This window comes from Protopterus annectens, chromosome 3.part0 (genome assembly GCF_019279795.1).
Source record: "Protopterus annectens isolate FY-2018-M chromosome 3.part0, PAN1.0, whole genome shotgun sequence".
In the NCBI taxonomy this organism is placed as follows: Eukaryota; Metazoa; Chordata; order Ceratodontiformes; family Protopteridae; genus Protopterus; species Protopterus annectens.
Genome location: NC_056731.1, coordinates 471,909,268 through 471,922,670, shown reverse-complemented (window position 1 = coordinate 471,922,670; position 13,403 = coordinate 471,909,268). Strand labels below are relative to the sequence as shown.

Genomic DNA, 13,403 nt, shown 5'->3' with positions numbered 1-13,403 from the left:
CCCCCTGTTCTGGCTGCCCTTCTGGATATCTTTTTAGTGCCTTCTTTGGCCCCTGATTCTCAGCCCCCTGCACCTAAACCTGACAGATTTTACCAAGTGCCCAAGGAGTGTAAATTTCTTTATAAATGCCTTTTTGCTGAACCTTCTGTAGTGTTTGTCTCTTCTGACAAGCCCTGTAAGCTGTTGCTGTAGCTGTTACCAAGTTGCTCCTTTATGGTAAGGTTAGTAGGGCTATGAAGAGACTGGGCAAAAAAGTTTACATTGCTGCCACTTTATTCTTTTGTGCCATCAGCTACCAGACTCATATCACCAGGTAGGATTGTTTTAGCCCTCATTTCTCAGGTTTCCGAAGTGGTTTCTGACCTCTCTGACTCTGAGGGGAAGGGTTCTGCCTTTTCCCTGTTCGGCTGTACCTCTCAAGTTGCTCATCACTCTATCAAATGCAGCTGATGCCTCTTCCAGGGCTGCTGCCTTTGGTTCAGTTATGAGGCGTTACTCTTGGCTTTGTCTTCAGGCTTTGTCTGATGACATTAAAGACAAACCACTGAATGCTCCTTTGGATAATAAAAATTTTCTTGGTGCTGCTACTGCTGCTGATCTTTTCAAGTCTCTCCAGGATAAGAGTAAAGCCTTGCAGGAGTTAAAATATATATATTTTTTCCTATTCCCAAGTTTCAGAAGAATTATCCCTCAAAATCTGCTTTTCTACTTAGGCATTCTTGGCTTCCAATAAAGGGAAAAAGGGGTTCTAGACGTGCACATCCTGCTAAGTCTGCTCAGATCCCTACCTCCCAGAAACCTGCTTTTCAGGACAAGCCGGGTTCCATTTGACAGTTTGTTTCCCCTTTCCCTCAATCAGGTTCTCTTGTTGTTCTGTCTTTCCCTGTCTCTTCCAAATTGATTAAGGATCACAACAGACTCTTGGGTTCTATTCATTATCCACTAGAGAAATTTTGTGGTTTGGAAGTCCCTTCCTCCCTTTTTTGGCATTCCTCAACCTCCTCTGGAGCAACTTCCTCTTTCCTAGAGGTGCTTCTTGCTCTTTTGGTTCAGGGCACCTTTCATGCTGTGCCTGCTGCCCAGGTAGAGAGGGGTTTTCATTCCAGAATGTTTTGGTTCCAAAATAGGTGGGCAGTTGGAGATCAAATGCTGGATTTTTTTCAGCTCAGCACCTTTCTTAAGATTCCTTCCTTTTGGATGTTGCCTCTTCAGACTTTATTTCCCCTTCTTCTACTTCAGGCCTATCTGGTCTCTCTGGATCACAAAGATACCTACCTTCATATCCCTGTCCATCCCTTTTTCAGGAAATGTTTGCATTTTTGTTTGTTCCTTGCATTTTCAATTCTCTGCTTTGCCCTTTGTCCACTCTACTGTCCCAAGGATGTTCAGCAAATGCCTCGCTCCTGTCATTCAAGTTTCTTCCCATGACACTCTGCTTCAAGATCTCAGATTTAGTATTTCCCTGTCACAGAGTCTGGGGTTTACCATAAACTTCCAGAAATCAGCTGTGGCATCTTTTCAAGATCATATTTTCATCAGTTGCAGGCTTCAAACCATCCCTATGCTGACAGCTCCTGTTCCTGCCTCTCACTGCCTTTTTTCCAGTCTCTTCTTTTCATGGCTTCAGTCATGGCCATGGACTTTGTCAGGGTGCTAGGGTTCATGGCTTCCACCATTTCAGTGCTCCTTCTGGTCAGGCTGCACATCAGAAAGCTCAAGTACACCGCCTGGACTTCCCAGTACCCTTCTTTCCCTGTCTCAAGTTTGAGCTTCAGTGGTGGATTCATTAACTTTCTCTCAACCCAGGGCTTCCTTTCCAAGCTCCAGTCCCGACTCAAAAGCTCTTTACAGAGTCCTCAGACAGGGGATGGGTGCCTCCTTTGGCTCCCTCAAGTATCAGGGTCTGTGGTTTCTTCATCAGAGGTCAGACGACATCAGTATAAAGGAGATGAGGGCACTGCTTCTGGCTGTTCAGGCTTTGCATTCCCTCTTTCACCTCGGGCCCCTAAAGTTTTCACATACAATACCACAGTGATGTGGTATGTAAACATTTCAAGCGTTACAAGTCCTGTCTTCTTTGCAGACTATTTTTTCAGGTATAGGATCTAGCTGTCTAGCATCAAGTGACTTTTGAGGCAGTTTATATTCCCTCAGAGTGCAATCTAGTGGCAGACTCTTCGAGCAGGTCTGGCACACAGGGACACGAATGGATGCTTCACAGAGATGTGTTCCCAGACATTGCCCATCGGTGGAGTATTCCTTAGGTAGATCTTTTTACTTCCACTCTAAACAGACAACATCTATGCTGTTCCAGAGTCCCAAGTCCTCTGGCTTGGAAAGTGGATGCTCTGTCTTTTCCTTTGAAGGGATGTTTCTGTATGCTTTCTGTTCCCTTCTTTTCTTACCATGAGTCTTGCACAAAATGAGACAGGACTCTCCCAAAATCTTGCCAGTGACTCCCTTTTGACCCAGACAGCATTGGTTCCCCTTTCTTTCTCACTTGGCCAGAGGCAATTACCACAACTTGCCTCATTGGGTTGATCTTCTCACACAAGACAAGGAATCCTCTTATCCATCCTCACTTTTTTCCACTCTTGAATTGACGCTGAGGGTGATAGCGTTTTGATCCCTTTCAGTCACCTCTTTTCTTAGGACGTGCTTCAGTTTTGCAGGAGGCCAGAATACCTATTGTCAGGAAATTGTCTGTCCAAACAGAAAATATTTTCTTTCTGGTGCCTCTCTCACCATTAGGATTCCCTATCTGGGGAGGTTTATCTGGTTCTTTCCTATTTGTGTGATCTGCTCCATGTTAGGTTAGTGAATTCTTCAATTAAAGCTCACCTGTCAGCAATTTCTGCTTGTTTGCCCTTACATCTTCCTTAGGCTTCTTGATTTGGTTTTAGTCAGTTTCTTAAAGGTGCGCCTTCTTAGGACCTCACTTTTGTTCTTTTTGAGCCTGCTTCTTCAGCTTCCTTATGACAGTGTACTTGGAAGCAGATTATTCTTTTGGCTCTCACTTCAGCCAAGAGAATCTGTTCTTCAGGCTCTCATGGCCATTCCTCCTTTTTCTACTTTTTGACAGAGACTTCCTTCTTTATGCCCAAAGTCATTTAATGAGATTTCCCCTTAATCAGTCTATTCATCTTCCCTCTTTTTTTCCTTTCTCTGCAGTCTGCCAGTGAGGAGTTTTTTTCACACCTTGTTTTTGCATATACAGTTCAGATATTATTTGGATAAAACTAAAGTAATTTGCAAATCTGAACAGCTTTTTGTTTCCTTTCATCACAGATCTTTGGGTTTGGCTATTTCTAGTTAAACCACCTCTTTTTGGATTTCTAAGACAGTTTCCTCTTTTTACTCATTTCATGGTAAATGTGTTTTGTCATCAGAAAAGGCTCATTCTACCAGTGCAGTTGCCTCCTCTGGTACTTTCTTCAAGGTGCTGGATACTAATTCCATCCTTGAGATTGCTATTTTTTCCACTGTTCATACTTTCAATAAGCATTATAAATTGGATGTTATTTCCAGGGTCAGAGCTGGTTTTGCCGGGGGGGTTCTGTATTATTTCATCAAAGGTTCAAGTCAGCAAACCTTTCTTCATCTAACCCCGACCATTGAACAGACACTTCAGAGTTGGTTGTCATGCCCCCTCCCACCAACTAGATTTCACTAGTGTGGGGGAAAAGGGCAAATTTGTGCTGTTGGCCAACTGCTTCCTTTCCCTACGTAAATTTTTCACAGATATGAACATTCGCTGAAATGAACGTTCAGTGGGTAGTGTTTGATGACACATGGTTCACTGAACTGAACTTTGAGTGAATTAATATAGACCCTTGCCAGGACTATCTGAATAGTTCTTCCATGCCATACTCCTTCCAAGTTTCCTATGGAAGTTTTGTATGGTCTCCCTTACATAAGGAATACTGCAGCAGTGATATGGAAGGACACTGTACAGTTGTGTAAAATCTTAGCGTAACAGTGGATGCCCTTCTCCTCACTTTTGAAGTATTTGCTGCTTCCATCCTGCCCATCCTGCTCTAGCATGTTCTTTTTTGCCCTCCTGGCTAAAGGACTCTTCACTCTTTCTCATTCTGGATGCACATGTTTCTACTTGTCCCTAGGGGCATTCTGTTCCTCCTAGTGCTTTTTTAGTTTTGAATGCATGTATCCATATGTCACCTTAATGTTTTACGTCTTAAGTGGGGAGTGTATGTTTCACGTATGATACCTGTAAGTACTAAAGGCTTTGGTATACTGGTAGGACATTGGGCTATGCTTGGCAGGAGATCCCTTAGGTTATGAATACTGCAACAGTTGAAAAGGACACCTGTTACGGTATGATTTTACACAACTGTACTTTTCCTTATCCTAGAATACCTTATTTTTATTGTTTACCTAAACTTCATAAGGATAAAAACAACCCACCTGGAAGGCTCTTAATTTCATGGCATGAAGGTTATTTGGAACAAAGTTGGGTTCTTTATTAATGCATTCTTGCTACCACATGTTAAAAAGTTAGACTCATATCTGAGAGATTCTAGTAAATTGTTGAGGAAATTGCATATTTTAGAGTGGAAGGAGTATTACTGGGTTACAATTGATGTTGAAAGTCTCTGTACTAATATACAACATAAAATGGGTTTAGAAGCAATACTCTGGTTAACTGGGGGATGTTTCTAAAATGCATTTTTATTTTAGACCTTATAATGTTTTGTTTAAGCAATTTATTTTTTAAGCAACAAGGACCTCCGAAGCTGAAACGCAAACAAACACCAGTCGCAACTAAAGTGACACATAGCTCACAACACCAGTGTGCCACCCAACAACAGCCCCTAAGGCAAGACAATGTACCCAACACTTTAGTCATAGGTGACTATAGTCAGGCACACTGATGTCCCACTCACCAGGCTGAACAAGGAGAAAATTACAGTCAACTGCCTGTTGGGTGCCAGGATCCTCCACATAATGCATGTACTCAAGTCACTCCACAACAAGTACAAATACAACTCTGTAATTGTCCATGCTGGAGTGAATGACTTGAGACGTACCACCCTGGACTACATGAAAAGAGACATAGAAGAGCTCTTGGATCATGTGGCCCAGGCAGGTATGACCCCAGCCCCCTGAGTAGCATCCTGCCTTCGCCCAGAATGATACCACAGTATAAGGACAAAATGACTGACTTCAACAACTGGCTAATCTTCTGGTGTCATTCAAAGGGGATCCAGTATCTTTCTGCCTGGGAAGACATGATCGACAAACCACGATGCTTTGCCAGAGATGGTCTGCACCTGTCATCCCTGGGATTCTGTTTACTGGCTAAAGATCTTGCTACCCCTATAGTGGCTTTTTAGGCAAGGTTCAAAGGACAAAACCACCACCGTAACAGATACAAGCATGCAAAATCTGAAGGTAATTCTACTCAATGCTAGAAGTCTAAACCTCAAAATGTCTTGAGGGCACTCCTAAAAATGGAGAACATCCAATATCTGTGCAGTAACTGAGACCTGGTTCAAGGCTCCAGAGAGCACCCCTGCAATACCAGGCTACAACTCTTACCACACTTTTTGGGCATAAAACCAAGACCGAAACACTAAAGGTGGAGGAGTGTCCATATTCACCAAGGATATTCACACCTACAGGCTAGTTGCCCAACACAGTGCATCTGAAATTCTCCAGGTGCAACATATATATTAGGTAAGACTGCAATCCAAATTGTAGCTTGCTACAGATCCCCAACCATACCCCAAGATTCTCACTACACCTTTCTAAACATACTGGAAAATATTAAGATACAACCAAACACCCTAATACTGGGTGATTTCAACTACCCTGCCATTAACTGGGAAAACTACTCGGGTACCAACTCTTTTTCCCAATGGTTCTTGGAATTCATAAATTCCAACGCCCTGGATCCATTGTCCCACCAGGGGCTCCAATATCCTAGACCTGGTCATTACCAACATGGGAGATAGATGCTCCACACCAGTGGTCACCCCCTCATTGGTCATGACCATAAGCAAATCACCCCTTGACATCCACATCCCACCCCCACCCCCCCAGTAAGGAAAACTCCTTAAAAAACTTCTCCAAAGCCAACTTCGTGATTTTGAAATCAGAAGTGAGAAACTTCATGACACCCATGCAGACAGGATCTGAAAGTTCGACTGCAGAATCCTACACTAAGGCACTGTACGAGCACATCCACTTGTGCATGAATCGTGCCATCCCAAATAGAACCAAGATGCTCTCCTCCAAAAAAAGGAAGCCAATCTGGTGGTCCCCTGCTATATTTATTTTATTTATTTATTTTACATTTGTTGACCGGGCTAGTCTAACTGGATATATGTCCATTTTCAGTAGAGGCCCGGGGAGAAAAGCTCCAAGCATTAGCAGTGACAAAGATTACAATATACAGTAATAGTCAAAACAAATTACAGGACATTGTTACATTGAGGTTGACATAAGTTATTTAGAGTCCTTAGTAGGTTAACACTAAGATCAAATAATGTGAGCAAAAATTTGAGAGAGAGCAATCAAAAAAGCAAAAACAATATTGAATTGTAAAAAAAAAAATTTTTTACAGGTATGTGACAGAACAGTGTAAGGAGAGCAAAAAGGGGAAGGAGACAACAGTCAGGGTATATCAGTCTGGGTTAGAGCAGGGACAAAGCCAGTGATTTTTAAGATATTCTTTCAGATGCTTTTTAAAGAGATGAGTGGAAGCAAGAGATGAAAGTTCACTAGGAAGCTGTCCTACTGTGTTGGCGAAAAGTGAGTCCCCAGGTTTGTTTTTAGATTTAATAGTGGAGACTAGAATTTTGTTAGCTGAGCGTAGAGTTGCAAGATTTTTGTAGGGGGTAATCAGCTTAGTAAGGATTGGGGTATTATTAGGGTGATAAAGGATCTTTTGGGTGATAAGTTGTTGACAAAGTAGTAGTTTCTGCAGTTCTAACCATCCCAGTTGTTTGAGGTTATGACAGTGGTGAGTTCTGAAAGGGGTGCTAGTGGTAAATCTGGCTATGCTATTGTAACTAGTAGAAAGTTTGGTGAGGTTGTTTCTACATAGGTTGGTATATATTGCAGAAGCATAGAAAAGGGTAGAGATTAGGTGAGTCTGGGCAATAGTGATTCTGGCTGAAGGGGTAAGGAAGGGTTTGATTCTGTAAAGGGTGCCTAGTTTTTTGTTGACAGACTTTATAGTAGCATTAATGTGGTCATCATAGCTAAGGTTATCATCAATTGTTACTCCCAGTAGACGGGTTGTAGTGTCAGGGGATATGTTAGTTCCATTGCTAGAGGTGACTGTGAAGTGTGGATGAGGTGACTTATGAGTAGGAGCAAAGAGCAGTAATTTTGTTTTTTGGGGGTTTAAAAGGAGACAGTGTTGCATAAACCAATTTTCAACACTGTTAAATACTGTTTGAGTGCGGGACTGGAGAGAGGTTATGGACTTGGCTGAACAAATTAAAGTCGAGTCATCTGCATATTGTATGCAGGTGGCTTGAGGAATTTTGGTATGTAGATCATTAATAAACAATGAAAAGAGAAGGGGTCCTAATATAGAGCCTTGTGGTACTCCAATGTTCACAGGGAGGGAAGTAGCAAGAGTATATATACTATAAACAAACTATACAACAGAATGAAGAAACTGTTGCAGAAAAGAGGAAAATCCCATGATGCAAAAAACTCCCTCACCAGCCTCCGTAAGAAGCTGAGATCCCTCATAAAATCCTCAAAACCTAGTTACGAAAATAAAATTACTAAAGATTCCAAAGATAACCACAAGGCATTCTATAGTTATGTCAAGAATCTAAATGGCAATGCTCAGATCTGCTCTGAGCTACAACAGAATGGCATTAAATATACTGATCCCAAGGATATTGCCAGTATCCTGGCAGATCGATTTAGTGCCAACTTCACCCCCCTCTCACCCCCTAAAGGGCCCATCTCAGTACCAAAAGATTGCCAAATTCCGGTAATCACGGCCACACAGGTAGAAACCGCACTCTCCAAAGCTAAGAATACAGCATCCATGGGACCAGATGACATCCAAGACTGTGTACATGAACTACAAAATGAACTGGCACCTCACCTAAGCGTCATGTTTAATCATAGCCTCACCTCAGGCTTCATGCCCACTGAATGGCGCACAGCTACAGTTATCCCACTCCACAAGGGGGATCCACCTTGGATCCCGGGAACTACCGTCCCATCAGTCTGACAAGCCTGATCTGCAAGGGCATGGAACGCATTATCATGGAACTTATAAACAAAGACATTGGCATCCTTCAAACACTGACCCCACCCAGTTTGGGTTTATGAAGGGCCGATCTTGTCTCCTGAACCTGATTGACTTCTTTGAATCAGTCTCCAGAGCTGTGGACGAGGGTAAGGCGGTCCACACAGCCTATATGGACCTTGCCAAGGCCTTCAACACCATTCCCCATTCTGGAATCATAGATAAACTTACTAAGCTGGGCATAAATCCCTATGTCACTCAATGAGTTGCCAACTGCCTTACTGACAGAACCCAGACTGTAAAAGTAGCCGACTCCAAATCCAGCTCCAGACAAGTGACAAGTAGAGTACCTCAGGGTTCTGTACTGGGACCACTCTTGTTTGGCATCTACTTCTCTGAAGTACAGGCCAACACTAAGGGACTCTGCCTTGCAAAGTTTGCAGATGACTGCAAACTGGGAGCCATTACTGAATCCCTAAATGATGTGGATATTCTACAAAAGGGCCTTACGGAAACAGATGCTTGGTGCCAGAGCCATGGGCTCAAGCTTAATGCCAAGAAATGTATAGTTATCCCCTTTGGAAAAAAACATGTACCCATGAATTACCACATAGGAGGCAGTACACTAAACATTGTAAGTGTGATGAGAGACTTAGGGACACAGGTGGACAGTGGTCTCACTTTCGATAACCACATCGCCACAACAGTCAGGAAATCCTTCTATGTGGCACACCTCATCACTAAGGGCTTTTCATCCAGAAAAAAGGAGGTCATTATCCCACTGTACTCATCCCTCATTAGACCCATCATAGAGTATAATGCCCCGTTTGGTATGTACCTCACAAGACATCTGCAACAGCTGGAAAGGCCACAGAAATAGCTCACTAAAAGAATCACAGGCCTAAAGCAGATGCCATATGCTGACCATCTAAAAAAAACTCCAGCTATACTCTGTGGCATATCGTCTACTCAGAGGCGATCTCTGCTTAACATACAAGGCCATGTCAAACCCTGAGCTGTTAGACATGCTCCACTTAAAGAAATCTCAATCTCTCAGAGCCACACGCTCCAGGGATCGCAATGAACAAAACATGCTGGAGGGATAGGTTTCTGACCCAGAGACTCCCCATACTCTGGAATATACTGCCCATACATGTCAAGCAGAGCGCCTCCTTGGCCCTCTTCAAAAGGAACCTTGATGGGAGATAGGAAATTCACCCCGGGGATCATGTCAGTCACCCTGCTAGACGGGTCCAGAGAAGTAAATATTGTGGGAAGAAATATCCAGGGAATTGTTATGGCTAGGCTTGTATAGGCCTTAGGGCTGCTAGCCGAGTACCAGCCTATGATGATGAATGGTTTGTAGAAATATAGGTAGGGAATGGCAGGCAATAAGTGCTCCATTTGCACAGAATTACACTCATATTTTTATGTGGCATGTTGAATCTAAGTTACTTTTATACTAGTGATTTTTAGAGAGAGAATCTAGTTAAATACTGATTTTTTTTGAGAGAGTATCTAGTTAAGTACTACAGATGAATAGATTATTTGCTTATTTGCAAAAGAACAATTGAATTTAATAACTATTAGAAAAAAGTTATAAGAATCATTTTGGTATTAAATTTTCAAAATGTATGAGTGATAGGAGCATGATTTTCTTGAATTTGAAACTTTGTGGTAATCTAATATATACTAAACTACATAAAAAGAGACTATTGTATAGACTTTTAAGTGGCAACAGTCGTCATCCCCCAGAGCATATTAAAAGCATTCCGGTTGTGTGAATTGCTATATATAAAGAAAGCATGTACTGAATGGCTTGATTATATTAAAGAGGTGAGTAGTTTAATTTAAATTATCTTTGAAAGAATCTGTCCCATGAACATAGTTAAGAAGCTTATTTGAAGTCTGATAGAAATAGAGGAAATTTACTATCACAAGATAGTGAAGATGAATTTTAAATGTAAAGACATGGATAAAAAAAAAATAGTGACAACATGGTGTAGTTTCAGAAGTAGTGGAAACTGTTAAGAAACTCTGGAGTATTTTAATAGAGGGTGGAACATTTGAAAAACGACAATTTTAAGAATGGAAATTTCATTCAGGAGAGGTAGGAACATGCAGGATATGACGATCAATAGTTATTGTAGAAGAAATAAACTCATCTGTGGGTAGAGAGGAACCACGGGAAGCTTTTCCCTGTGGTAATTGCAATATATGTAAGTGCATTCTTATAGAAGTGAAATATATTAATGGTAAGAAATTACTGTGCTGTTGATGTTGCACTTGACTCTAAATGACTTGTTTATATTATTAGCTGTATGTATATGTGGATTATATTCTATTGAACAAAAAGAAAATTAAAGATAAGAATGTGGTAACATGCTAGTGATATAAAAAATAAGAGGTTTGAAAATCAAGTGATAGTGCACATCAATATTCAACATGGGGAAGTATAAATATGATTAAAATGGATGTGCATTTGCAAATAAAGCATACAATAATACATGGATTAATAGAAATTTTCTAAAAAGGGAAGGAGCTGAGTTAAGTTTTTTATATTATTCAGATTTTTTTCTTGCTATTACTGTTGTATTATTAGTAAAATTAATCTATTAATTGTTTTAATGTGTAATTGATGTAAGTATTATTTAAAACATAAGAAAAGTTTTAATCTTAAGTAATTTTTTCTGGTCACGTTGTGGTTTATATACCTATATTCTTTTAGTTTTTTATTTTTCCGAAAAAGAAAAAAAAAAAAAAAACAGGCTGGTGGTTTATGTATGTATATTTTTTTAGTTTTCCAAATGGTTTGCATATAAATTCAATGATTGCACTTTTAATTCAGGAAATTATTAGTGATTCTTTTTTTTTTATTTTTGATTGCTCCCAACACTACCTCCGTTGGCCAGAAGGAAGAATGTAATGCCTGGTATACTGGACCAGTAGATATTTCTGTACACCTGTTATCCCTGGCTAGAATACTGTGTACTTCTTGGCAAGCTCATGTTCCCTGAGTCCTGGGTTTTTGATCAGTACTCCTGGCCTCCTACCCCAATGGCTATCCTTTAGGTAGTGCCTTCTGGGACATGCAAACCTGGGTAGCCATCTAAATGTGTATTTATATCAAGAATATTTTCTCCTTGGCCAGTAGAGTGGTGTAGAGGGATAAACCCTAAACCAGTGGCTCAGGTATCTGAGGAGCTGGCAGGGAGGGATGGGCATTTCTCTAGGAGTTCTCAATAGGAGGACATTGTCCACAGAGGGGAGACATCATTGGATGTTGAAGGCGAATGCGCAGGTGTGGGAGATATCAAGGGGGTAGGTGTTAAATGATAGAATTCCTCCTACAGCCTCCTATTGCACTTAGGTTCAGTGCTGGCCCCAGCTTCAGAAACAGAGATAGTGTGGGGCAGTAGGAGAGGCTGGTAGACTAGGTGATGGGAGGGGGGCACTGGGGTAGCTGGAAAGAATGAAGCAGGAGGAGTACAAAAAAAGTATATTTCTTTTCAGTTCTGCTTTCTCTCTAACTCATCTATATCAACTGTCTCCCTGTCCTTGGATTTCAGTTTCCAGTTATTGAATCTTTTCAAGTACTACAATTCTTGTTCTTTCATTGTTAAAGTTAAAGGTTTATCTTATCCTGAAGCCATCAAAGACTTAGCGAGAACCACTGTTTTCAAATAACCCTTTCTAATGGTCATAATTCAAATTTGAAAGCATTCATCCTCTGGCAAGACCATAGTCTTTGTCACCTACATACTTCTGTATCAAGTCTCAACATATTGAATCAACCTTTGGGAATAGCCATGATGGTTTATTTACATATATTATTTTAGTTTTCCAAATGGTTTGTATGTAAAATTTCAGAGATTCCACTCATCACTCAGCAAATGCTTAGTGATTCTTTTTTTTCCCTTTTTTTTTTGTGTGCTCCTAACACTACTTCATTGGTCAGAAGGAATAGTATAATGCCTGCTGTACTGGGCCATTAGAGTATTTATTTCTGTACACTTATCCCTGGCTAGAATATTGTGTACTTCTTGGCAGGCTCATGGCCCCTTGAGTCCCAGGTTCTATATTTACACTTTGGACCTCTTACCCTGATAGCTGTCCTTTAAGTGGTGTCTTCCAGTGCCCTTCCCTGGGACATGCAAATTGGTACTGGCATCTTAGTTTCCAATAATACCCAGCTAGCTTCTGCAGCACCCCCTCTGTAATTAAACCACTTGTCTTGGGCACTGACAGGGAAAACCTCTGTACCCTAGTGCTGGCTGACAGTTTGTATAATTTTACCCAGAGGTCATAGTTCCTGTGAATAGATGTTGAGACATATCCCTCATCAGTCTGTTTTCCCTGTTGAGGAAGAGCCTGATTTATGTCTGCCACCCATTTTTACTTCTGGTATTTTGTCCTACTGTAGTGACATGGTTGTCTTTGTAGTGTAGCTTTCCAGTTTGTTTGATTCACAAAACCATTTTATTACTGCTTTCTTTTTTGAGGCGCTAATAAGTTGCTGTCACCTTCTTAAAATTTTTTCAGGGATGTGTGGTGCTGTGATGCCCAATAAGCAGTCTGTTTAAATCATCTCAGTTATACTAAGTAGCTGGAACACACTGTTACTTCTGTGGATTGTAGGCAGATGCCATACTGTGATTATTTCCTGTTACTTTTTTTTGGGCAGGTAGAAGATCTCTTTTACAATGTTAAGATAAGGAGGAAGGCACTAAAAAGTTCAAGTGAAGAGTATGCTAAAATTGTGGAAGTTGTCAGCAGGTAAGGGCATGTTCATTTCTTGTGTACCTATTTACTTATTTTTTCTCATTTTTTTGTCATCAGGTAATAAATATTTAACATGCAGATAAATTCTGTTCTACAATAGTACCTATTTTATACAGAGCAGATCACATATAACTGGTGCATCATCGTAAGTGTACATCTACAAGTGCCATCTAAGCAGATAACATCTGTCACTGGTCACTTGTAAATTTACCTGCGGTGGTGCATTACTGGAAGACACTCAGTTAATATAAAATAAATCAGACACATAAAAAATTAGGTTTCCTCAGGTAATGCCTCTTAAAAGCTGAGGAGGTCATAAAAAGAAAAAAAATCTATGTATAAAAAGAAAAACATTTGCAATAATAACTTTGCACAAATA

The 13,403-nt window shown here is 40.8% G+C and overlaps 1 protein-coding gene across 1 annotated transcript in view; it reads left to right on the top strand.

Moving 5' to 3' along the window:
• The window catches only part of MLH1 (mutL homolog 1), a 2,895,606-nt gene that overhangs the window by 694,995 nt on the left and 2,187,208 nt on the right, over positions 1-13,403 (top strand). Inside the window, exon 6 of the mRNA XM_044064896.1 lies at positions 12,927-13,018. Coding sequence (XP_043920831.1) covers positions 12,927-13,018 — 92 coding nt within the window. The remainder of the gene's footprint in view (positions 1-12,926; positions 13,019-13,403) is intronic.